Source organism: Oncorhynchus mykiss, chromosome 11 (assembly GCF_057628025.1).
Source record: "Oncorhynchus mykiss isolate SJ-2025 chromosome 11, ASM5762802v1, whole genome shotgun sequence".
Taxonomy (NCBI): domain Eukaryota; kingdom Metazoa; phylum Chordata; class Actinopteri; order Salmoniformes; family Salmonidae; genus Oncorhynchus; species Oncorhynchus mykiss.
In genome coordinates, this window is record NC_143032.1 from 22,471,210 (window position 1) to 22,498,012 (window position 26,803).

General features: G+C 44.1%; 1 protein-coding gene across 6 annotated transcripts in view; it reads left to right on the plus strand.

Annotated features, from left to right (window-relative positions):
• col11a1a (collagen, type XI, alpha 1a) overlaps positions 1–26,803 on the plus strand; it is an 87,810-nt gene that overhangs the window by 15,391 nt on the left and 45,616 nt on the right. Inside the window, exons 4-16 of one of the 6 annotated variants that reach the window (XM_090189744.1) lie at positions 490–652; positions 11,434–11,559; positions 13,827–13,937; positions 14,270–14,452; positions 14,742–14,852; positions 18,978–19,271; positions 20,463–20,516; positions 20,744–20,785; positions 21,102–21,164; positions 23,866–23,940; positions 24,208–24,291; positions 24,965–25,021; positions 25,949–26,002. In XM_090189744.1, the coding sequence (XP_090045870.1) occupies positions 490–652; positions 11,434–11,559; positions 13,827–13,937; positions 14,270–14,452; positions 14,742–14,852; positions 18,978–19,271; positions 20,463–20,516; positions 20,744–20,785; positions 21,102–21,164; positions 23,866–23,940; positions 24,208–24,291; positions 24,965–25,021; positions 25,949–26,002 (1,417 nt within the window). The remainder of the gene's footprint in view (positions 1–489; positions 653–11,433; positions 11,560–13,826; positions 13,938–14,269; positions 14,453–14,741; positions 14,853–18,977; positions 19,272–20,462; positions 20,517–20,743; positions 20,786–21,101; positions 21,165–23,865; positions 23,941–24,207; positions 24,292–24,964; positions 25,022–25,948; positions 26,003–26,803) is intronic. The other 5 variants (XM_036935175.2, XM_036935179.2, XM_036935176.2 and 2 more) reach the window with 5 other exon arrangements.

Genomic DNA, 26,803 nt, shown 5'->3' on the forward strand with positions numbered 1-26,803 from the left:
GCCTAGACTGCCTGGCCTGTCTGCATGGCCTGGCTGCATGGTCTGGCTGCCTGGCCTGGCTGCATGGCCTGGCTGCATGGCCTGGCTGCCTGGCCTGGCTGCATGGCCTGAGCTGGAATGTAATAGCCCAAGTGCTGCCGGTGGCAAACTGTCCTGAAGGGGGCTTTGGGAGGTGTTGGGCTTACGCGTGACCACCCCAGTTAACCCTTTGTATGTGTCTCAAATGGCACCCTTTTCCCTATATAGTGCACTACTTTAGACTATGGAACCTGGTAAATAGTAGTCCACTACAGCATATAGGGAATAGGGTTCCATTTGAGACACAACCCATGGTCTGTCTGTTTGTGGAGGTTTTTGTTAGCCTGGCTAAACGCTACAAACAACTCCACTGTTTGACTTGGTGAGCGCTACGGTCAGGGTAGGTTTTTGCAGAGGTCTAATCTGAACATCTCTCACCACATATCTTGTTTCTGTTGTTCCCTCTAACAGGTGGCATCGTGTGGCCATCAGTGTGGAGAAGAAGACGGTCACCATCATCGTGGACTGTAAACAGAAGATCACCAAACCCCTCCTCAGGAGTGACCGTGCCTCTATTAACACCAACGGGATCACTGTGTTCGGAACCAGGATCCTTGACGAGGAAGTCTTTCAGGTAAACACATGATGTTGGATATAAGGCTGTACTGTACATTCTGATTGGTTGGTGTAACATGGGTCGTATTCATTACTGCATGCCACAACAAAATGTTTTGCAACAAAAAATGTGAGTTTCTTATTAGACAAGTTCAGGTAGTCCCTCCCCATTTCAATCTGCTTTCTTCAATTTGATTCCTTGTGAATACGACCATGTGGATGGATGTATGTTGCAGTGTACACAGGGCCATGATATATTTGAGAGACATCCAACTGTCTTTGTCCTTATTGACCCAAGCTTTGGAGACAAACAGAATCATTGGTGTCCATGTATCATATAATCAGTTCATTGTTGTTGATATTTCATCACATTGCAAAATCAGAGAGGAAGATACTCCGCCTGTGTGTGTCTTGATTACTCTTTGAAAGGGTCTTGAAGGAGAGACAAGCATGCAGGAGGCTGCGTGATATACATTCATTATTGCACCAAGGGTGTTCATGTTTTAACTTCAAATAAAAAAGCATGCATTGAAAGTTTTAAATGATGCGGTGTCTTTAAAATCCAACCAACGTAACAATGACTCATGTTTGTAGCCCATTGATTTAGAAAGCAAGAAACATTTCAAACATCATGTTTGATTGTACAGTACATCAAACAACGACAACCATTAACAGATGCTTTAATCTAAAACGATTGACAGTACAAAATGTGTCCATGATCAAACACGGTTGTTTCTTTATGACTTTGGAGGAACGGCGTCTGTACAGAACGCATTGTGCTAATCAGCCACAGCTTTCCTCTGTTATGTGTAGCGAGCTCTCCGCTCTTGCTGCTCTGCTGTGTGAGAAAAGGAGCGTGGAGTGCTCGCCTCCTTGACCATGTGTGTGGGAGTGTGTCCCAAATGGCACCCTATTCCCTATGTAGTGCACTACTTTTCACCCGGGCCCTGGTCAAAAGAAGTGCACAATATAGGGAATAGGGTTCCATTTTGGTACACAATCTATTGTTACTCTCCTTTGATGTAACCTGGAGGAACCTGGAGGAATGTGGTGGTAATTAGACCAGTCTGCTCAATGTCTGTCTGCCTTATGTGGGCTCAGGAATACTGTACATTCAACACTGTTAGACACCTTACAAAGGACCAAGCCAGATATTTCTACTAGCAGAAGGAGACATTGGATGTCATTTAGCTTCATGATGATCATAACACAAAGGCCAGTTCCAGATGAACAGCGGTCTGTCTATGGCTTCAGTCATTAGACATACAACTAAATATACAAAAGAACACCCCTTCAAATGAGTGGATTTGTCTACTTCAGCCAGACCTGTTGCTGACAGGTGTATAATATCGAGTACACAGCCATGCAATCTACTTAGATAAACATTGGCAGTAGACTGGCCTTACTGAAGAGCTCAGTTACTTTCAACATGGCACCATCATAGGATGCCACCTTTCCAACAAGTCAGTTCGTCATATTTCTGCTCTGTTAGAGCTGCAACGTAAAAAATGGTCTGTCCTTGGTTGCAACACTCACTACAGAGTTACAAACTGCCTCTGAAATCAACTTCAGCACAAGAACTGTTCGTCGGGAGCTTCACACAATGGGATTCCATGGCCGAGCAGCCGCACTCAAGCCTAAGATCACCATGCGCAGTGCGAAGCGTCGGCTGGAGTGATGTGAAGCTCGCCACCTCTGGAACAGTGGAAACACATTCTCTCAAGTGATGAATCACGCTTCACCATTTGGCATTCTGACTGATGAATCTGGGTTTGGTGGAAGCCAGGAGAACGCTACCTGCACCAATGCATAGTGCCAACTGTAAAGTTTGGTGGAGGAGGAATAATGGTCTTGGGCCGTTTTCATGGTTTGGGCTAGACGCCTTAGTTCCAGTGAAGGGAAATCTTAATACTACAGTATATAATGACATTCTAGACGATTCTGTACTTACAACTTTGTGCCAAAAGTTTGGGGAAGGCCGTTTCTTGTTCCAGTATGACAATGTCCTTGTGCACAAAGCAAGGTCCATACAGAAATGGTTTGTAAATATCGGTGTGGAAGAACTTGACTGACCTGCACAGAGTCCTGACCTCAGCTCTATCGAACACCTTTGGGATGAATTGGAACGCAGACTGCAAGCCAGACCTGATCTCCCAACATCAGTGGCCGACCTCACTAATGCTCTTGTAGCTGAATGGAAGCAAGTCCCCGCAGCAATGTTCCAACATCTGGTGGAAAGCCTTCCCAGAAGAGTGGAGGCTGTTATAGCATCAAAGGGGGAAACAACTCCATATTAATACCCTTGATTTTGGAATGAGATGTTCGACGAGCAGGTGTCCACATACTTTTGGTCATGTAGTGTAAGTAGCCTCGTATTAAACCTCTGGTAGGCTACTAGGCTACATTCTCATCTACATTGAAGCGTCTTCTATAGCTTGCAATTAAAGATCTAACCCTAACCCTACTGTTTGACAGAGTGCAACTTCAGGGGTGATGGGTTCACTGAACACACAGCACTGGACTGTAGGAATGTTTGGTTGTCTACTGCAGGTGCTTTTCATTTGGAGGGAACTTCAAATGGGCACTGAAGCTGTGAGGGAAATGTTGCTTAGTAAAGTGTAGTAAACTGGTTTTGGTGGTTAAAAGAGGAGTGTTTTATGTTTTAGTTTGTTGTTTTTTTGGCTAGAAAAGAGAAATCTGAGCACTATGTTGAGTTTACGTAACTTTATGTTTCCTGAAAGAACTTCAATTGTGGAAGTTTTAGCGGTATGGCATGACATTGACTCACGCCAGTTAAGGTGATTATTGTTAGAATGTTTTAGTGTTTCTCTGACTTCATCACGTCTCCCTTTAGTGATGTGTGTGTTATCTCTGTCCGGGTCCCTGCAGTTCAGGCAGAGGTGGACGGTATTGGATCAGAGTGAGTTAGGATGTAAATAATGTCTGACAATGGGCTGATTGTCACGTGAGATAGATTGAAACACATGGTGTCTGTGGGGGGCAAAGGTCACCCCTGTGGTGTGAATGCAGAGGACAGGGCTGTGTTTGCCTGTGAGAGAGTGTGTTTGTTTATGGGGGGCTGGGTGGTTGGCGATTGACTCCTCATCATTCTCTGGCCCTGCCTAACCCTGGCTGTGGGCTGATCGACTCTGCTGCTGGCTCTAACCATAACCCTAATAACCCTGGCTGTGGGCTGATCGACTCTGCTGCTGGCTCTAACCATAACCCTAATAACCCTGGCCGTTGGCTGATCGACTCTGCTGCTGGCTCTAACCCTAACCCTGACTGTGGGCTGACTCGGCTGCTGCTACTGGCTCTTGATAGCCATTTCACATAGTGCCGTGTCATCACCCCGGTGATTTGGTGTGTGGTGCGGTGTGGAGGGAGCCTCAGTGGTCACGTTGTTGCATTGTGTGTTGAAATGTGGCTCGCTGTGTGATTATCATAGTGTCGCCTTGTATATGAACTGTTTTAGGGTGCTGATATTAACTTTGATGGAGTAATAGCAAAGTGTGGTCATAGCACATTTGCTGTTCATTTTACATGTGGTGTGAGTGTATCCTAGTTGCATTGCAGTTCACACTAAACTATTACATTTGTTTCATGTTTTCAACAGACCATAACTACAGTATCAGCTTGAAATCTTTCATTCAGCCCAACATGAACAGCATTGAAAGTCCCTCTGCCTTTATTTTTCCTGTCAGTTTTGATGAGATGTATTAGCTGGCCCAGAAGCCGGCAGCTGTATGAAATATAGTGGTTCCGATGAGAAGTTGCCCAGTGGAATGGCTCAGGATGAGACCCATAAGACCAAGGTAACAGAGTCTGGAACAGAACTTCTATCTGTTGTCTATGCGTAGTAGTCACCTAGCTTCACAGTGTTGTATTCTGGGATATGTGCAGAGGAAATACCGGAGTATTCTGTGTGTGGAAGGAGGGAGAAAACTAAGAAACCAAAAGCTAAAGTCATAATATTTTAAACCGGACCATTTATAACCTATTATGCAAATGACACATTAAATGCACACACGTCGTTATGTCCCTAGCTCATACTTTGAACTGAGAATGTTCCTTGTAAATCGGCTTAACTCTACAATATGCTGCTGTTAGCCTATGATACCTGCTTCACGGCGTCTGAAGGGTTCAGTTAGCCATACAGGACTGAGTGGATGAATGAGAGCCTTTCATTGCCCCTTCAGACCTTCCTCACCCCCCTGTTCCCTTCTTCCCCACCTCCTCCCCTCCTTCCCTCCTTCCCTCCTTCTCCGGCCCCCCTACTGAGCCACCGCCATGAGACCGTCTATTCATCCCGGGCTGACATTACCCGTCAGCGGCACAGACTTTAGCCCTGTATACCCCCCCCCCCCCTCCCCTCTCTCCTGTATCCTCTGTTCCTGACAGCCCAAAATTCCTCCCCGCTTAATGTGTCCCTGTAGGACGGTATGAAGGTGGCCCACTGACTGTTCTGTCCGCTGGTTGTTACTTTTCCTGGACTGTGAGAGAAACGTGGAGGTTGTAAGGGATGGGGAGGTTACGTGAGTTCACTGACAAGATTAGATGAAGGGGGCGAGGGTCTGAAAAACCAAAGTTTGGACGTGTTTCTGAGGTAAAGTCACGTCGAGGATAAGTGCTGTTGAAGTGAATTAGCTAACTGTCTGTTCGCTTCTCTGTCTTCACTTACACCTCATAAAATAAACCTCTCTCTCCTTTCCTCGTATCTCTAACAAGAGCTGTTTTTGATATCTAGCTGCCTTTATCTTCTGCTTCTGTTGACCTTATATAGCAATCTGAAACTGTTAGATCGATTCCTTTAAATAATTGGATAGTTTAATCAAACGTTTCCGGTGTGCCCCCGTCTCTGGTCCGTTAAGAATATGTGTTTGGTGGAATTGTGTGGTTGGGTGTGTAGTGGTTAACTGGGTCGGGTGTGTGTTTTGAGGCCCAGGGCAAGGATACATCAAAGGTCACATGACAACTCCTTTTGTTTTGATCTGGGCAGTGTTGCTGCTCCCATCTTGCTTTACTCTGTAATTAAACATGTACACTATGCAAATATCAGAGAGAGAGAATCACAGAGCGAGAGAGACAGAGAGGGACCGAGGGAGTGAGTGTGTGAGAGAGAGAGAACGAGAGAGAGAGATTGAACGAGACAGAGTGAGAGAGACAGACAGAGACAGACAGAGTGAGAGAGTGTGAGACAGGGAGATAGTGACAGAGACAAAGAGAGGGAGAGAGAGAGAGAGAGCGCAAAATAGAGAGCGAGATTTGTCTGTTTTAAACAATGACAGAGAGCTACCTCACATAAACAGGGAGGGAGTGCAAGGTGAGAGAGAGATGGAGAGCAGAGAGAGAGAGAGAGAGAGAGAGAGAGAGAGAGAGAGAGAGAGAGAGAGAGAGAGAGGATTTGTGTTTTTAACAACAATGGCATAGAGCTAAACACTTAGTAACCAGGGAGCCTTACTTATCATATGTCATGTTGGCTTTTAACTTCCAGAACCCAACAGGCAATGAAATGTTATCCACTATTTAGCCTACTGTTTGAAACATGATTGGTTTCAGACTGGATGTTAGACATTCTTTACTATCGACACGCCCTTAGACTCAGTGATATTATGGTGGGTGTCTTTAGCTTAATGCCCTGCTTTTACCTTTGACCTCTTGACACATGGTGTATTTATATCTTATGGTTCCCTGCGGTCACGATGAGGTCAAGTTGCAACTTGGATGGCTGTCTCTATTTAAGAATGGTGAACCACGTCATTGGTTTAGGGAAGCAGGTTCTTTAGACTAAGACAAAGTGAGACACCGTAGGTCTGGTTGTCATTCATAAATTCACGGTAGTTTTCAGTGTCTCGTTTATGTACGCTTCTTTGCTGTCTCTTTAGCATCCTAACCTCTGCCCTTGAAAAAGATCTCTCTCTCTTTCAGTTCAATTCGAAGAGCTTTATTCTCTCTCTCTCTCTCTCTCTCTCTCTCTCTCTCTCTCTCTCTCTCTCTCACTCACTCACTCACTCACTCACTCACTCACTCACTCATTCTCTCTCTTCTCTATTCTCTCCCCCCTCTCTCTCTATATATATATATACATGTACATATATTCAACTCCCACTCTGTCCCTTAATCCCTTAACCTCTTATTAATTATTCCCATGTTCACGTTGTCTTTGTCTCATTGTCTAAAAATGATAAATGTTTCTTACCCACTTTCCAAACATATATAATTTGTAGACTTTAATTACTTAAATTGTATTATGACAGTGCCAAATACAACAAAGTTGAATTCATGTCCCTGCAAGTTCTCTGATCTCTTGTACTGTACCTGTGAGAAACAGAAGTCATACAGTCCTTTCTTGATCCCGTGTCTCTGGCCCAGTCTGGGCCTTGGCTGTCTCCGTCTCTGCTCCTGTGTCTGTCTGTCCCCAGTCTGGCCCAGGACTTGGTGTCTCAGCGTCTCTGGTCCCTGTTTGTGTACAGACGACCATCTCTCAGGCATATCCTAATGAAAGCTGACTATAGGCAGGGTTCAGCCACTCTCTTTTCATGTGTGGGTGACAAAGGAGGTAATGCATGTCAATTTAACTCAGACCACAGCTTGATCTCTCCTGTGTTCTACTCACCCCTTCCTCACCCCTCCACCCCTTCACCCCTTCACACCTCCACCCCTCCCTCACCCCTTCACCTATCCACCCCTCCCTCACCACACCACCCCTCCCTCACCCCTTCACCTAGCCACCCCTCCCTCACCCCATCACCCCTTCACCTATCCACCCCTCCCTCACTCACCACTCCACCCCTCCCTCACCCCTTCACCTATCCACCCCTCCCTCACCCCTCCACCCCTTCACCTATCCACCCCTCCCTCATCCCTCCACCCCCCCCTCACCCCATCACCCCTTCACCTATCCACCCTCCCTCACCACTCCACCCCTTCCTCACCCCTTCACCTATCCAACCCTCCCTCACCTATCCACCCCTCCCTCATCCCTCCATCCCGCCACCCCTTCACCTATCCACCCCTACCTCATCCCTCCACCCCTCCCTCACCCCTCCACCCCTTCACCTATCCACCCCTCCCTCCCTTACCACTCCACCGCTACACCTATCCACCCCTCCCTCATCCCTCCATCCCTCCACTCCTCCTTTAGTCCTCCAGAATCATTGGCACAAGGATTGTGTGAAATAGGTGGCCTGTGATCACAGGTGATCAACTTAAACGTGACTTATAAAAATATATGCTTTGGCTCTGGCACGGTATTTTCATTGGTTTAGGCAGTAGGTGCTTTGGAGATATGTGGTCCATTAGGTGGTCTGTTTTGGTTTTGATTTACAGTATGTACGGGCCAGAGAAAGGGATTTTGATTAAATTCCAACCTGGTCTACAGTGAGATTGTTTTTTAATGTTCTGTAGTGTGGAACTGCAGTTGTACAATGAGCTGTTGATGGATTGTACCCTGGGATTGTCACACACAGAAAGAGAGAGAGAGAGAGAGAGAGAGAGAGAGAGAGAGAGAGAGAGAGAGAGAGAGAGAGAGAGAGAGATGGAGGTGGAGGGGAGAGACAGAGAGAGAGAGAGAGAGAGAGAGAGAGATAGGGAGAGAGAGAAAGATATAGAGAGATAGAGGGGGAGACACAGAGGGAGAGAGAGTGTGAGAGAGAGAGAGAGAGGGGGGGGACATAGAGAGAGATAGAGGGGGAGACAGAGAGAGATAGAGAGAGATAGTGTGGGAGACAGAGAGAGATAGATAGAGCGAGAGAGATAGAGAGAGAGAGAGAGAGAGAGAGAGAGAGAGAGAGAGAGAGAGAGAGAGAGAGAGAGAGAGAGAGAGATAGAGATAGAGGGGGAGACACAGAGGGAGAGATGGCATATTGATATTTATGCAATACCTGTCATGGATTCAGAAATCTGTTTTGTTAACATGGTTGACACGCATGCACGCATACCCGCATGCGCGCCCACATTAACACACACACACACACTTTCTATACACAGTCCACAGTCCACTTAGCTTTCAACAAGTTATAGCCTGCTGCCTTCCCCTTCTGTCTCTCTGCCAAACCTCTGCGGCTACTCCATGTATAGTGTGTGGCAGAAACACTGTCTGACATGCACGTAACAGGATCAGTCAGCTTCTTTTCCTCTAGGCACAGTACTCGTCTGCCAGGCATGAGAGTTTAAACTCCTGCAAGTTCCCTTCCAGCTGTCCCTCAAAGGTGTGAATAAGTGCAGAAAACTTTGTTAGCAATTATCGATTGAGAAGAATTCAGATGATGCAGCCAAGATGTACTGCAGCCAAGATGCAGACTAGAGTGAGATATGATCTTTATGTGCTTTGGCTGTATCGGCCCTGTTGGAGATCAGTGATACAACATAGATGTACCGTAGATCTACTGGAACAGATACAAGGTAGAGAATTCTGGAACAAATAGAACCTAGCAATAGTTCTGGAATGAATAGAACCTAGAGACAGTTCTGGAACAAATAGATCCTAGAGACAGTTCTGGAACAAATAGAACCTAGAGACAGTTCTGGAACAAATAGAAAATAGAACCTAGCAATAGTTCTGGAATGAATAGATCCTAGAGACAGTTCTGGAACGAATAGAATGTAGAAACAGTTCTAGAACGAATAGATCCTGGAGACAGTTCTGGAACGAATAGATCCTAGAGACAGTTCTGGAACGAATAGAACCCAGAGACAGTTCTGGAATGAATAGATCCTAGAAATGGTTCTGGAACAAATAGATCCTAAAGACAGTTCTGGAATGAGTAGATCCTGGAGACAGTTCTGGAACGAATAGATCCTATTCGTGCTTCTACACCTGTATCACTTGCTGTTTGGGGTTTTAGGCTGTGTTTCTGTACAGCACTTTGAGATATCAGCTTTGAGATATCAGCTGATGTAAGAAGGGCTATATAAATACATTTGATTTGATTTGAATAGATCCTAGAGACAGTTCTGGAATGAATAGAACCTAGAGACAGTTCTGGAATGAATAGATCCTAGAGAGAGTTCTGGAATGAATAGAACCTAGAGACAGTTCTGAAATGAATAGATCCTAGAGACAGTTCTGGAATGAATAGAACCTAGAGACAGTTCTGGAACAAATAGAACCTAGAGACAGTTCTGAAATGAATAGAACCTAGAGACAGTTCTGGAACGAATAGAACCTAGAAACAGTTCTGGAATGAATAGAACCTAGAAACAGTTCTGGAACGAATAGATCCTAGAGACAGTTCTGGAACGAATATAACCTAGAAACAGTTCTGGAATGAATAGATCCTAGAGACAGTTCTGGAATGAATAGAACCTAGAAACAGTTCTGGAACGATGTCAGTCATTGTGGCAGCCAGAAAACATGCTAGTGATTTGAGTGAACTCGCCAACCATGGAGGATTTTCAGTATTTTTTATCACTCTGTGCAGTGTGATGATTCTATGCTATTATGCTTTCTATTCTTACAGCCTCCATTATTCTGTTTAAGATGCGTGTGTTTTCACCACCTAGACATCCTCCCAACATTCTCAACCTTCCCTGAGGACATTTCGAGGGATGACGGGTTCTGTTACAACCACACAGGCTGCATCCCAAATGGCACCCTATTCCCTATTGAGTGCACTACTTTTGATCAGGGCCCTGTACTATAAAAGGAATAGAGTGCCATTTGAGACGCTACTGTGCTGTGACTCTCCCAAGGTGTAAAGTGCAGCAACCACTCTGGTTATACTTGTGGCCTTGTGGCTATAGTTATGGCTATAGTTAACTCTCCAGCCTGGGCTTGTGGTATGGGGGTGAAAACTACCTGGTTTAGATCCTACAGAGATGAGGCTACCAGGTTGGGCCATGAACATTTAGCCCTGGCCCCTGGCCCCTGGCACTGGTGTAGTTTAAAAGGTTCATCTGGTTTCACTCACGTTGAGTACCCTCAAGTACCCAGGGGTATACTACCCCCTCTAACCCACCCACCTCAACCCTTATTAGCTCTACCAATAAACGTTGGATTGGTGTTTAGCAGCAGATTCATGAGCTCTGCAATGCTCTTTCTTCTTTTTCCCCTGTCACAACAGTACAGTACCTTGCAGTCTCTGCTGACATTTTGTTTATCACAGTCTGACACAAGATTGTAAATACTGCACTTTCATCAGTGGCTTTCTGTCTGTTGTCTGTCTGTTGTCTGTCTGTTGTCTGTCTTTGCACCATCTTAAATCACACCTTTGCTCTTCCCGCTGCTCAGACAGCACACATGGATTCCAGGTGTTTCGTCCTTTTGTCTTCCTGATGGTACATGTTTGTTTGATTTCCCTGCCTGGCTGGGTAAACCCCGGTGGTAAGAATAATAATTGACTTACCCAGCCAGTGTCTAAACTCGATTTCCTGTGCCCTGTGGATGAGTGTCTTGTGGTATGTGTCAAGCTGTTTAACCAGTTGGCTAGAATCACATTCCATTTCCCTTACTACCCCTTGCTAGCCTGAGAACTTTGAGACTGCACTGCCACAGACGATAGGGGGGTGATGGGATGAAATGTTATCTGACGTTATGGTTATGACGTTCTGTCTGTCCTCTGTACTTCCTGCTATGACCTTGTTTTATCTGATGTGAACGTGTTTTTTTCCGACAGTACAGGGATACATTTTCATCAAATCAATGACTAAAGATCGACATGTTTTTGATTGTTATTCTGGTACATACTATAAAATACTGTGTTTGTCTGCTCTGCTAACTCTCATCAACTGGAAGGGTTAGAGGTAAACAGGATTTTCCCACACCTAACCCTTCTTCATTTCCTCGTTGTCTTTCTGCAGGGTGACATCCAGCAGCTGCTGATTGTGGCTGATCCTAAAGCAGCTTATGACTACTGTGAACACTACAGCCCCGACTGTGAAACTCCCCACGGGCACTCCCTGCAGGCCCAGCAGCCCGAGGACGAGGTCAGTATGCTGAGGGCCACAGGATGGGATGGGCGGGGGGGGGGGGCCCACTATGGGGGTCCCAGTTTCAGGTCCCCAGTGTGTAAAAGTGCACCTGGACCCATTCTGGCACTGCCAGCTCTTGAGGTCCTTATGGGACCCTATGCAGCAAATCATAGATCCTAGATCCTAGACACACAGGACATACAAAGACTCACTAGTCCGTCTTAGAGCATCATTAGATGTGTCAATGAATTGCCGTATTTCTATAGTATTTACTTCCTTTACCTTTAACTTCAATAAAGGAAGGAGCGAGGGGATTGAAGTCTCCTCCAGCCATGAGGGTCTTATCTCAGTACAACACCTAATGAACTTTTCAGAACACTCTTGAGGTACTTGCTCTTGAATTTCCTTACAGGTATTTTTTTCTTTGAATTGTACCACAGTGGAAATGATTTAAATGCCACGAGGTCTGTGTCCACTTTGGCGAGGAGAGTTCTATGGCTCGTTCGTCTAATGCGTTTCACAGATCCACCGTAGCACCAGAGCCAAACCGCAGGGACAGAACACAGAACACAGCCATCCACGTGCCTTAACACTGTCCTGTAAAGCGAAACATGACATCTGTGTTACCCACAGATAAATACATGAGTCATTAATACACCTATTAAAAACACTTAGAAACCCACAGTAGAACAATAGGGGAGACCACAGGAGAGGGAGGGACACCTCTCTAACAGTCTGCTGTCAGTACATATTAATGACCCCCCCAGTCTCCTTGAGGGTCCAGTATTTACTCAGAGTGCCTTGCTCTTGGTGTCTTGTCTGAGCGGTGCCAGGATGTAAATCTGCCGACTCGCCTGGACGGGATTCTCCATGTGGCCTCTCTCTCTCTCTCTCTCTCTCTCTCTCTCTCTCTCTCTTGCTCTCTCTCTCTCTCTCTCTGTCTCTCTCTCTCTCTCTTTCTCTGTCTCCCCCCTCTCTCTCTCTCTTTCTTTGTCTCCCCCCTCTCTCTCTCTCTCTCTCTCTCTCTCTCTCTCTCTCTGTCTGTCTCTCTCTCTATTTTCTCTCTCTTCTATGAGCCCATGGAAGACATCTCATCAGTCCCATTGTCAGCTATGCAGCTGGATGGGGACTAACCCTGATTCATCTGTGAAGGATGCAATTATTTTAACCCCATGTCAAACAGTCAAGTTAAACCTCTGACTGTTTGATATACAATGCTATCAAAACAATGAGTTTCATCAGATAATGTAAAATGTAATGTATATTCAGTACACAATTTACTCCAAATGTATATGTCAGTATGCGTAGCTCGTCATTGATTACGCACTTGAACATGTTCAGTCTTCCCACCTATAACTACCAGGATGAGGAGAGAGTTTTACTGCCTCTGTTAATTTAATAAATCCCTTCTCCACTTTCCACTTCCTCTGAGTCATATGATAGTGTTTTATTATGTTCACTGGGGATGCTGTTAACGAGAGCATGCCAGACACACGTGCAGCTCCTCATTGTAACCACATATAACCACAGGGAAAGAAAGGGAAATCAAAACTATCAGGAAGTTACACGTTCAGTAAATCCCACTCTTTAATCTACTCTGCTTCAGATGTAGGTGCTATAGGATGGAATTGAAACCGCTGCTATGACGGCAAAGCTCCATTAACCAAGCCCTGCCATATTACATGCAGCTGGTGTTGTTCTCATGGCTTTCCCTGATGTACACCTCCGCTTTTTAATAGCTTTTGCACACCCCACCTGTTTATACATCTGTAGCTCTCACGTGGTTTCCATCATGTGCTGTTCTTAGTGGTTATTTCCATGTTTGGAGCGTTAGCCATCCTTTTAAAGATCAATGGCCAACTGATGCGTAACCCTAACCTTGCCGTGCATTTTTATTGTTTAAGAGCTAGCTATCGCTCCTAAATGATATTACTATAATAGCAAAGTATTGTCTCATGCTGTGCAGCTACACATCAACTTTGTAAACAAGCGTTAGCCATGGATTTTCATTGGCAGAAAAGCTACACAGCATATTGTTGGAGACAATATTTTGATGACTTACAATATGCCACGCTAATTATTACATTGTACAATATTATTCATCTTTTTTTTGTGAATAATGCAATCTAATGAATGTAACTTGTGACAGTTTTAATTCATAATATGTCCACGACGGACATGTTATATGTATATCATATTTTTTCGGACAAAAAGGAGTTCTCTGTTATGCTAATGCTAATGCTAACATGCTAATCCTAACATCTCTCCCTCTCCCCCTTCAGTACACTACTGCTGATGACTTAGATTACACTCAGTTCTATGATTACTCTGAAGTAGAAGGAGAGACAGAGAATGTTCCAACAGACGAGTATGAGGCGGGTAGTGACCCTCAGGTAAATGAAATACTGAAAATACATTTATTTGTCCTGTGGTGTCTTAATGTCAGTTAATGTGCCCTCCCTCCCTTTCCGAACTCTCTGGTTGACTGTTCTAATGTATGCCTTGATGTGTCAATCAAACTTGTATTCATAGCTCCAAGACCTGTCCTCTGCTCTCACACGGCGAATGCCAGCTTTGAATGTTTGTCTTATGTTCAGTTTGTAGCTCAGGTTGAAAACATATCCGACAATTTCTGGTGTCATTGTTTATTTTCAACCCCAGCTCTTCAACTTCTCAATGTTGTTATGTGTTGTCTTGTTCTTCTATCACCATAACCTTCTTCCAGAGACAGAAACGTAGTGTCTACGTGAAAAAGAAGAGGACCCGAAAGTCCCTTAAGTCTAAGCCCGTAAAGTTCCAGGCCTCTAAAAAATCTGCAGCTAAAAAGTTAGCGGTCGCTAAGAAGAAGAGACAGATGAATGGCTATCATGGCTATCAAGCTACCGCGCCGGAACTACACCGATACAGAGTATTAGGGGTAACAGTACCAGTGAAGAAACATCAGATCACATCCAGATCTTTCCTCTGACGTTTTCTGGGGAAAATCTGTGATGCTGAAAGCTATACCTAACCCCCCCCCCCCCCCCCTCCTACACTGCCTCTCTAGACCCAGCAGAGTTGTAGCCAGCTGGAAAGGCCCAAGCGAATAACACCTTGTGTTGTGCTCGTTCTGTTTTAACCCGCTTCTATGTTCTTCTTCTTCTTCTTCTTCTTCTTCTTCTTCTTCTTCTTTCCTTTTCGATGTGACACAACTTCAGCTAAACAATGTAGACGGAGAATACACTGAGTATACTGACAGTGAGCTTGACTACGGAACTGTAGAGGGTACTCAAACTCAGTCTCCCATTGCCACCAGTGGACCAAACGAGGTAACTTTTTACATTTCATATTTAGTTTTTTATTTACTTGTTACTATAAGAAAGAGCAGTTTTGGGGAAGTAAAAGAAACCAGGAAGACGTATTACCAAAGGAAGTATCTGGTATGAAATGACAAAGACAAAACAATTCAAATGTAATTGTTCTGTTTTGAACATTGTGTTTTTTTGTCGGATAGAGGATATTATTAAGCATTAGAAAGCTATAACAATATATCATTCATGGCTTTATTCAATCCACTTAGTACTATCCACTGACCTGTAGGTATATTTTGCATCCTATAATGTAGCCTCGGTGGATTGCCATGTAAATAATGTGTAGCTTTCTGTTGTTTAATTCAATTCTGGCTAAGGCTGCAGTTTCATGCGTATCTAATATGTATGTATGTATGTATGTATGTATGTATGTATGTATGTATGTGCATTACACTTCATCAACAGTCATCTTACAGGATGCTGATTAATTGCTGGATAATTTTTGTACATTGAAATAATAATCGGTTATCTGCCTCCCTCAGTACAGATTGATCTATTAGATGGTAATGGTATTATAATGGTATTATAATGGTATTCCAAATACAGTATTTTGGCCATTTATATTATTCTGGTATAGTCACACTGCCAGTTATATGACAAGCAATAATAACTATTTGTGAAATGAACTGGGTCACAGCTGAAAGGAGAAATAAGATAGGAATATATTTCATGATCGTTTTTGATTAGAAGAAAAGATAGTCTGTGTGGCTCTAAGACTTTGCTAGAGGCCTTTTGTGAAATAGAATCCCCCCCAGGGTGTAAGTGAAGCAATATGTCGTCAGTTTAGAGGCCCAACAAAGGGATTCTCCATATACACTGCAGCACAGTCTGCGTTCAGAGGCATCACAAACCAAAAGAATCTTAAATCCAATCGTCAAAGTCACATTTGGTGTTTACTTCATGGACAAAATGTACCTTTTACTTTTAGGAGTGGTGTACTTTTCTGCATGAGATTGATGGTACAGTAGGTAGGTGAAACAATTTGATTTGCAGCCTTACCCATGATTGACAGTATGCAATGGCCAATCATAAAAGGGCAAATTTCTCTCTGTGGAGAACCAAGCCCCTCCTTCTAGCCATCAAGTTTCTGCTGAGTTAAACATGGGGTTTGTGTTCTGTCTCCAGTGAGATATGGGTGTCACAGCAATCACCTCTGCTCCGCCATAGATGGCCAGCCCGCTGCGCAGCTTTTGATGAATAGTTCTCCCAATCGCACCAATAGAACTATGATCAACCAAGCAGAGGAATCTTCACAGCCGATTATGATACTTGTTGCACTGTGTTACGGCAGTAGCAATATGTTCCACATGGATGTGATTTCACTGGGTTATCTTGCCCTTGATTGCATATCATTTAAATTGGCCATAGGGTAAAATGGAGTAAGCTGGGCCCACTGGATCACCTTTCCCCCCGTTCTCCCCTACATGCCAAAATCTGGTTCTCCCTCACTAAATTTAGTCTGATATTATCAGCTCAGATACCTGTGTCATGACATCCATTTTGTTGGCTTCCTTAGCGAAATCCACAACGATCACTCGTTATGACAGTGCTGTTGAGTGGTTGAGCTTTGCCAAATGCAGAGTATGTCATAAATAATACAGTCACATGATAAACATTTGGTATCTATCCACATCATCTAGTAAATGTAGTATCAAATCCCTGGTACTCTTATGTACTCTGCATTGATAATCAAATCCCTGGTACACTTATGTACTCTGCATTGAACATCAAATCCCTGGTACACTTATGTACTCTGCATTGAACATCAAATCCCTGGTACACTTATGTTCTCTGCATTGAACATCAGATCCCTGGTACTCTTATGTACTCCACATTGACCATCAAATCCCTGGTACACTCATGTACTCTGCATTGAACATCAAATCCCTGGTACACTCATGTACTCCGCATTGACCATCAAATCCCTGGTACACATATGTACTCTGCATTGACCATCAAATCCCTGGTACACATATGTACTCTGCATTGAACATCAAATCCCTGGTACACATATGTACTCTGCATTTTTGCACATTGCTATATTGTAGATTGACCATTTATGAAATATGCTTGTAGTGTCATTTCAGATTTACTTCATCTATTTCAGTCTTTTTTCACCATTGTACATATATTGATATGCCGATGGTATGTATTATGTTTGTGCAAAAAAGACTGAAATAACCTAAAGGCTGAAATAACCTAAAGACTGAAATAACCTAAAGACTGAAACAACCTAAAGACTGAAACAACCTAAAGACTGAAATAACCTAAAGACTGAAACAACCTAAAGACTGAAATAACCTAAAGACTGAAACAACCTAAAGACTGAAATAACCTAGACTGAAATAACCTAAAGACCGAAATAACCTAAAGACTGAAATAACATAAAGACTAAAACAACCTAAAGACCGAAATAACCTAAAGACTGAAATAACCTAAAGTCTGTCTTAGACCTGACTGATTGATGTAAATTCGATCATCTAAATTGATAATGCTTTTTTTTAAGTCATCAAGGTAACACTTTATTTGTCCCTTTTTGTTTTAGGCCTGAAGTCAATACTGGACGATGATAATATCTGTTGCAAGACACACGTACAGTGCATCAACATTACGGAGTAACAGACACCAGTTTGTTTCACTGTGAGAGACTAGTCCTCAACGTAATGACTTTGTGGCTAGACAATAATTGCACACTATCATAAAGTTAAATCAATATCTCACCAACAAAACATATACAGTGCCTTGCGAAAGTATTCGGCCCCCTTGAACTTTGCGACCTTTTGCCACATTTCAGGCTTCAAACATAAAGATATAAAACTGTATTTTTTTGTGAAGAATCAACAACAAGTGGGACACAATCATGAAGTGGAACGACATTTATGTCACTGTCACTGCTGAAGAAAAGCAGGCCCAAACCATGATGCTGCCACCACCATGTTTGACAGTGGGGATGGTGTGTTCAGGGCGATGAGCTGTGTTGCTTTTACGCCAAAAAGTTCAATTTTGGTTTCATCTGACCAGAGCACCTTCTTCCACATGTTTGGTGTGTCTCCCAGGTGGCTTGTGGCAAACTTTAAACAACACTTTTTATGGATATCTTTAAGAAATGGATTTCTTCTTGCCACTCTTCCATAAAGGCCAGATTTGTGCAATATACGACTGATTGTTGTCCTGTGGACAGAGTCCCCCACCTCAGCTGTAGATCTCTGCAGTTCATCCAGAGTGATCATGGGCCTCTTGGCTGCATCTCTGATCAGTCTTCTCCTTGTATGAGCTGAAAGTTTAGAGGGATGGCCAGGTCTTGGTAGATTTGCAGTGGCCTGATACTCCTTCCATTTCAATATTATCGCTTGCACAGTGCTCCTTGGGATGTTTAAAGCTTGGGAAATCTTTTTGTATCCAAATCCGGCTTTAATCTTCTTCACAACAGTATCTCGGACCTGCCTGGTGTGTTCCTTGTTCTTCATGATGCTCTCTGCGCTTTTAACGGACCTCTGAGACTATCACAGTGCAGGTGCATTTATACGGAGACTTGATTACACACAGGTGGATTGTATTTATCATCATTAGTCATTTAGGTCAACATTGGATCATTCAGAGATCCTCACTGAACTTCTGGAGAGAGTTTGCTGCACTGAAAGTAAAGGGGCTGAATAATTTTGCACGCCCAATTTTTCAGTTTTTGATTTGTTAAAAAAGTTTGAAATATCCAATAAATGTCGTTCCACTTCATGATTGTGTCCCACTTGTTGTTGATTCTTCACAAAAAAATATAGTTTTATATTTTTATGTTTGAAGCCTGAAATGTGGCAAAAGGTCGCAAAGTTCAAGGGGGCTGAATACTTTCGCAAGGCACTGTAGATTTCCACAAGGGTAAATGGGACTTAAATAAGGTGTTACCACATTACCATAGCCTTCTCCATGGATCACCCTGCTCGTTTCATTTTGACCTGCTAAGGCTTTACATAGACAGTAGTCTCCTCTACCTACCTATGACTGCTTGACTAACAACCCTGTTCCCTCCGTTGCTCACCCCTCCACCTCCCTCATCCCCTCAACGCTCCGCTGCTTGGGTAACAAAAGGCTGTCGAGGAGGAGATTGTTGCTGGTGACTATGTTGTCACTGGAGCCGCCCCACTGAGTCAGGAGCCCACCGGTGCCCCCGAGGCTGGCCTGGACAGTGTGGACCCCGGAGTGGACGAGTATGACTTTAAGGAGTATGACCTAGGGGGCGTGTTGGACAATAAGCAGTATGAGTATGGGGTGTATGATGAGTATGGAAATGTGGCCGCTGAGCTACCCAACCACATGGATACTGTTGAAGAAGAGGTGGGGCTGGGGGTTCCCGCGGAAACGGAGGAATTCACCCAGACTGCAGTAAGTATGGCACCCCTTGCCCCCCGACTGAGGGGTGTGTGCATGAACCAGGGGTGTGCGCCGTGGGGCCCCAACCCGGCCTATGGGCTGTGGTTATGGAAATCACAACTCTCTCCCTTCAGAAGCATTGTGGCTCTAGTTTGTCTTGGCATGGGGAGTTTGTCTGTCATTGTCATGCTGTTTGTGTGTGTGGAGGCTGTGTTAGTTTGAATCATACACCTCACCTTCCTTCCCAGTCTGTGAATGCGTTTGTCTGCCTGCGCTGTCCCACTGTCTGGATGGGCTAGACATTTTAGAGGTTGGTCCGATAGGGAGAAGGAAAGTGCATGACACTTTTAGGTAGCAGCTTGCCTTCGACTTAACTTCAACAGAGCCTAGGTCTGAGGGAACAGCAATTACCAACTACACACACACACACACACACACACACACACACACACACACACACACACACACACACACACACACACACACACACACACACACACACACCGCACAAACTACCTACCACAGAAGTAAATAACCACAAGACAGTGAATTCTACCACTTCCTCTCCACATTTCCATTTTGAGTTATGTCTGTTTTAATGTCTTCGAGACAGGAAATCATAGAGCCAATGGCCGTTAGTGTCTGAGACCGTCAGGCCGAATCTCTCATGGCAGGAGACTTCTACTCAGTATACTTGCCTTGTCACTCATGTTATATATTAAAACCAAGTCATTGGTGTTGATTCCCTGTATGTTTCCTCCAGTCATCCTAACACACGGTCCCATGTGATCCATATGAATGCAATGACACTGCTTTCCATTTCACGCATGTTGATCCATCCTTCTTCATTGAGACTAACATGTTCTACCTGCTTCTGTCTTTCTCTCTCTCTGCTCTTCATTCCTTCATTACTGTAGTTGTTGACTAGCTCATCACACATCACTCTATTAAATCTGGTGTGTCCATATAAGAATATGATACTGGATTGACACGATTGTTACACTTTTGTCCTTAGCATTATACTCTAGTAACAAATATCATATTCCTATACCCCGCATGTCGATAAGATCATGTTCTTTGCTCGTGGAATTGCCTCTTTCATTCTTCGCACCCCATCATTCCGCCCAACCCCGCTTGTCATTGATCCAGTGACTGTAGCTCCATATGAAGAAGCTCATACAGGTGTCCTCCCTATCTTCACAGGTGGCTGGTGGTGGGGAGAAAGGAGAGAAGGGCGAACCCGCTGTGATCGAACCTGTAAGACCCTAAACACAACACTGCCGGTGTTGAGGGAATACGTGTACCCAAACAAATTGTGTCATACAGGAAGTTGAAATAACTGTTTGGTTATTAATGAATGTGCTCCTCCATGCTGTGTAGTGCTGTGTAGTGCTGTGTAAGTGCTGTGGTAATTGCTGCCCCATGTTTGTGTTTCTCCTTGCTGTCCCGTTTATTAATTCATGTTGTCTGTCCATCACTTTTAGGGCATGCTGATTGAAGGACCTCCTGGACCTGCAGGCCCAGCTGTGAGTAACACATATCTATCTATTCATCCTAAGGCTATGGGAACGTCCTTAATGACCCCCTGTTCCCTTTATAGTGTACTACTTTTGACCAGGGCCATAGGGCTCTGGTTTAATGTAGTGAACTATGGTGTCATTTAGGATGTCAAAAGAATGGGACAGATCTTTACTCAAACCTCAATGAAAATGTTCTATTAAGTAGCACACTGTACATGATTTGTGAGTCAGCCTCAATGTATAGGGATCTATCTCAATTCAGGATTCGGGCTTATGTAACAACATTGCCGTGCCTTGTTTTGACTGGGTTGTGTTTCTGTAGGGTCTACCAGGCCCCTCAGGTCTGCATGGACCCCCTGGTGTTGCTGGAGATCCTGGTGACAGGGTGAGACTCTGTTCCTGTATACTCCTCGTTTTATCTTAATCTCTCTCTCTCTCTCTCTCTCTCTCTCTCTCTCTCTCTCCCTCCCTTATTCTCTCTCTCTCTCTCCTATTCTCTCTCTCTCTTATTCTCTCTCTCTTATTATCTCTCTTATTCTCTCTATCTCTCTCTCTCTATATATATATATATATATATATATATATATATATATTTCACACACTCTGGCTCTATTTCTTTCTTTCTATCCCTCCCTCTCTCTCGCTCTCTTTTTAATTCTCACTCTCGCGCTCTCTCTCTGTAAGCATGTGTGAATGTGTGTGTTTATGCTACCTCTGGGAGAAAGAAAGTGCAGAGGGAGAGATGGAGAGGAAGAAAGATGGAGGAGTGAAGTGGGGAATTCCCATGTCAGGTCTGTCGTCAACTGTGTTGCTTCCTGTGGCTCAGTCAGGAAGCAACACAGTAGTTTTACAAGGGAGGTTTGTTTCCCTTGTCTTGTCATGGTCAATCTGTGTGGTCCCGTCACATAGGACGGTCTCCATCTGAGGGCAGTTTAAGTCATCTAGTGGTTGTAGTTTTTATGTTTGACAATGACTACAAACGGTCTACAGTGAAATTACTGTAGAATATATACACACATTAACAGAGACTGAAGAGACAGTTGAAAAACATTAAATTAGAGAGAGGGAGAGAGAGGGAGAGAGAGCGGGGGATGAAATAGCAAGGGAGAAGAGAGAAGGCATGTGCAGCTGGATGGAGAACTAGGGAGACAGAGAGAGATGAAAGGATGACTGTAGGGTGGAGAGGAGGGGAAACCCACAGATGGTTAAAGTCTTGTTTTCATTAGCTCCAACAGTACAGCCGATTCCATGTATAAAGTCATCATATTGTGTTTTCAGGGCCTGTATAAATGATATCAGAGTAGGATTGCTGATCTAGAATCAGCTTTGCCTTTTAGATCCTAATGAATATGATTACATGGACAAGGGGGACCTGGTCATAGATCAGTACTTCTACTCTGAGATGCTTTAATGAGTGTTATAGCCTGTTATAGACAGACACTCGTAATCAGCATTAAGCTGTGGCAGAATACTTAGAAATGGCTTCCTTTCTTAACACACCACAGACTGACGGTTAAGGCACTTGGTTAAGGTCACTTTTGAACACTTTGATTTCCTCAATTCCTACAGAACCAGATGATTTGGAATAGTAAGATAAAGTTACATGCTCAGACCAGCTATTAGTGAACATTGTAATCGACCGTGGAACAGTGTAATACATGTTCTCTAACTCACTAGGTGGCAGTATGTCAGTTTGCTCTATGAATGGAAGAATGAACGAATGAACACATTCATGAATTAGAGAATTAGAGAATATATTTCAGTAATTACAAAATATGTTTCAATAGAATAATTTGTGTTTCATTTAATATTATTGAATATATTATACTATTATACTAATATTATTAGTACTGGCAATAGTATAAAATTAACATAAAATCATCAAATAAAAATAAAAAAAATGTCTTGGAATGGCTACAATCGATCACACACACACACACACACACACACACGCACGCGCACGCGCACACGCACGCACACATGCACGCACACACACACACACACACACACACACACACACACACACACACACACACACACACACACACACACACACACACACACACACACACACACACACAGACACACAGCCAGGCACGCAAGTGGCTATTGGTTTTGGAGAGAGGACAGAGCCATGGCTCACAGAGAGGCCAGGTTATTCTGGTTGTGTGAGGAGGGAATGGAGAGGCATGCTAATGATGCCAACCGTCCCTGGGCAAACACACCTCTGCCATTTACTGTGTGTGTTTGTGTTGGCCTATCCCTATGTGTGTGTATAGTTATATTTACAGCTCAACATGATCATTTCATATTGATGCGTACTCATTTTGCCTAATAATCACAATTCCTGAACCAAAGAGGATTCGTATTCAGATTATGTTCTACTCTGCCCCTGAGCAGGGCGTAATACCATACACCTCTAACCAACCTCCCTAAAACACCTCACATAACTAGACTAAGTACACACTTGCCATGTGTACCATAAATTAGTACTTCTTTGTCCAGCTGCAAATGTCCTTCCACCCAACGTGACACCACTCTGTGGTCAGTGTAAGTGAAGGAAATGGGTCAGGCCGAAAGGACAGGATAATCACCTGGGCTGCTGTAGAGTCCTCTGCTCTGATACTTTACTCAAGTACATATGGTAAAGTAGTTATTACAGTACATTCCTAGATATTCCAGCTGAGTACAGTCACTTCCAGCCACCTGGTAGTGAGGCTATTCTCCTCTCCTCTCCTTATCTTTCTGTTGTTGTAATGATGGATGGATGAGAATGATGAGGATGTTCTTATTTTCCCTTTGAGTGGTGAACATAGGGTGTATGTTTCTCTGCCCCTCCCTCCCTCCCTCCCTCCCTCCCTCCCTCCCTCCCTCCCTCCCTCCCTCCCTCCCTCCCTCCCTCCCTCCCTCCCTCCCTCCCTCCCTCCCTCCCTCCCTCCCTTTCCCTCTCTTTCCCTCTCTCTCTCCCTTCTCTCTCCCCCTCTCCCCCCCCCCCTCTCTCTGGGCATGTTCTAGCATGGCATCTTTCCATCCTGATGGTTGTTCATTCAGATTTATCACCTCCTCTCTGTGACTCCTTTTCCAAGGGTCCCGCAGGGCGGGCTGGTCTGGCAGGAGCCGACGGTTTACCAGGTCCTCCTGGTACCATGCTGATGCTGCCAGTAAGTACCAGACCTGACATACAATCCAACAAACACTAATATCTACCAGTATTTAAATGTATTGGCAATTGTAAAGCACTTTACGACAACTGCTGATGTAAAAAGGTCAAAAATAAATGAATTGATTGATTGTCTCGCGTGATCATGATCCATCCATATGTTGTCTTTCTTGGTCCATATCCTTGATTGAGATTTAGATGTTCGTTGTTCACACGCAGCATGATTGTGATTAGTTTTTTGTAAGGCCTGTGTTTCTCTGTGTGACAGTTCCGTTTTGGAGGGGACGGAGAGAAGGGACCCGTGGTGTCTGCTCAGGAGGCCCAAGCCCAGGCCATCCTCTCCCAGGCTAGAGTGAGTACACCAGGGCCGTAATTGGCCGAAGAGGGCCGAATGCCAGGCTGCAGCAGGTGGCCAAAGCAGGCCTAACAGTACACCAGGGCTGAAGTGGGCCAAAGGAGGCCAAGCGGCTCCAGTGTAGCCTTTGAGGGGGTAAAACTGGCGCAGCTATCTCTCTTGAAATTAAAATATTTTTTTATTAAAAAGAGAACCTCATTGGCATTTCAGCTATCTTGCTCGTTATAAGTGTGTGTCTTCTCACAGCTGTGGTTCATGGTAAGGGGGGAGTGGAGTGGTGGGGGGGCCCTGAGAGAGGTGCTGAGCAGGCCACAGGCAGGACCACAGCCTGTTTGGACAGATGCAGGAGGCATTTAAAAATACTACAGGAGTTCATGACCCACGGGTGGGCCATCCCAACAGACCAACAGGTGACTGAGGAAAGAGAGAGAGAGAAAGAAAGGATTGGGTCTTGTACAAGTGTAGGCCATTGCGTCATCATGTTTCACTTACGGTAAACCTATGACACCACAGAGGAAGAGTAGTAGTGGGCTATAAGAGAGTGTTTGAGTTAGGTTGTTAGGATGTCTGTGGGGCGCTGTGGCATATATAGGGTGTCTCGTTCTGACTGGTGATTTGTCATCCCTTCCCTTCTCCACCCCCCTCCACCCTCCCGCCATCTACCCCACAGCTCGCCATGAGAGGTCCCTCAGGTCCAATGGGTCTCACAGGAAGATCCGGTCCAGTGGTAATTTTCAGTTCTTCCACCCGTCATAACACACACAGCCAAACACGTCCCTCTTGCTAAGTCTTTCCACCTCATGTAAGGAATGGTGAACACAGGTCATCGACTGCCCTGTCAGAAACCTACCAAGTATTATGTTACAATTCACCGCTATTTTTCATCCTTCCTATGAGCTATTAACCAGCTATATAGGTCCCTGAGTGGAGATGAAACATGAACCAGATTAGAGGGTTGAAGCTTCTTTTTATAATTCTAGTGCATTTCCCTTTGTGTTCATTTGATAGGTCTACCTTAGGTTTTCCCCTTTAAAACCACAAAGTTCATAATAGTTCTTAAAACTTGGCTGTAATTATTAAATCACTAGTTGGGAATGTTTCAGTCGTGGAGACCGGTAAGGTGCTTCAAAAGTTCTACCTAGCCCTGCAATAGAACCCCACCATTTTAGACTTAAGTATATGCCCCAAAAATACTCAATTTCCCCAAAAGGAAATTCACATATATTATATATATATTTTTTTTGTCATACACATTCATCTCTGTTGAATAATACATGTTTGGTGCTGACTAGATAGCTGACACATGGAGATGTTCAAGATGTAACCTGATTTAAGATACTCACACATTTAGTCATCCTATCTAAATCCTTTTAAAAACAGATGAAGATGAAGAGTTATTACTTTGCCTGGAATATAATTCTATACAATGGTTTTGTAACATTGTTTTGATAAACTTTTCTTTTTTTCTTCAATACATGTCAATGAATCTGTTCAAACAACACAAGAGGCATCAACTAACAGCTAAATGTCGCCATCTGCTGTTTCCTTGTGTGAAACACATATTCACCTTACTGGCTGTGTGGAGTTATGATCAAGCCATAAGACTGACTTAAGGTTTGTGTCCATGTTTCTCACTGGTCCATCTCTATCTCAGGGTGTTCCTGGTTCTGCTGGACTTAAAGGTGACAGTGGAGATCCTGGTCCTCAGGTGAGAGGATAAACATATACCTGTAGACTACCCATACCTCACTACAGTTACCTATACCTCACTACAGTTACCCATACCTCACTACAGTTACCCATACCTCACTACAGTTACCCATACCTCACTACAGTTACCAGTACCTCACTACAGTTACCAGTACCTCACTACAGTTACCAGTACCTCACTACAGTTACCAGTACCTCTCTACATTTACCAATACCTCACTACAGTTACCAGTACCTCACTACAGTTACCAGTACCTCTCTACATTTACCAATACCTCACTACAGTTACCCATACCTCACTACAGTTACCCATACCTCACTACAGTTACCAGTACCTCACTACAGTTACCAGTACCTCACTACAGTTACCAGTACCTCTCTACATTTACCAATACCTCACTACAGTTACCAGTACCTCTCTACATTTACCAATACCTCACTACAGTTACCTATACCTCACTACAGTTACCCATACCTCACTACAGTTACCAGTACCTCACTACAGTTACCCATACCTCACTACAGTTACCCATACCTCACTACAGTTACCAGTACCTCACTAAAGTTACCCATGCCTCACTACAGTTACCCATACCTCACTACAGTTACCCATACCTCACTACAGTTACTAATACCTCACTACAGTTACCCATACCTCACTACAGTTACCAATACCTCAATACAGTTACCCATACCTCACCACAGTTACCAATACCTCTTTACAATTACCTATACCTCACATCAGTTACCAATACCTCACTACAGCTACCCAAACCTCACTACAGTTACCCAAACCTCA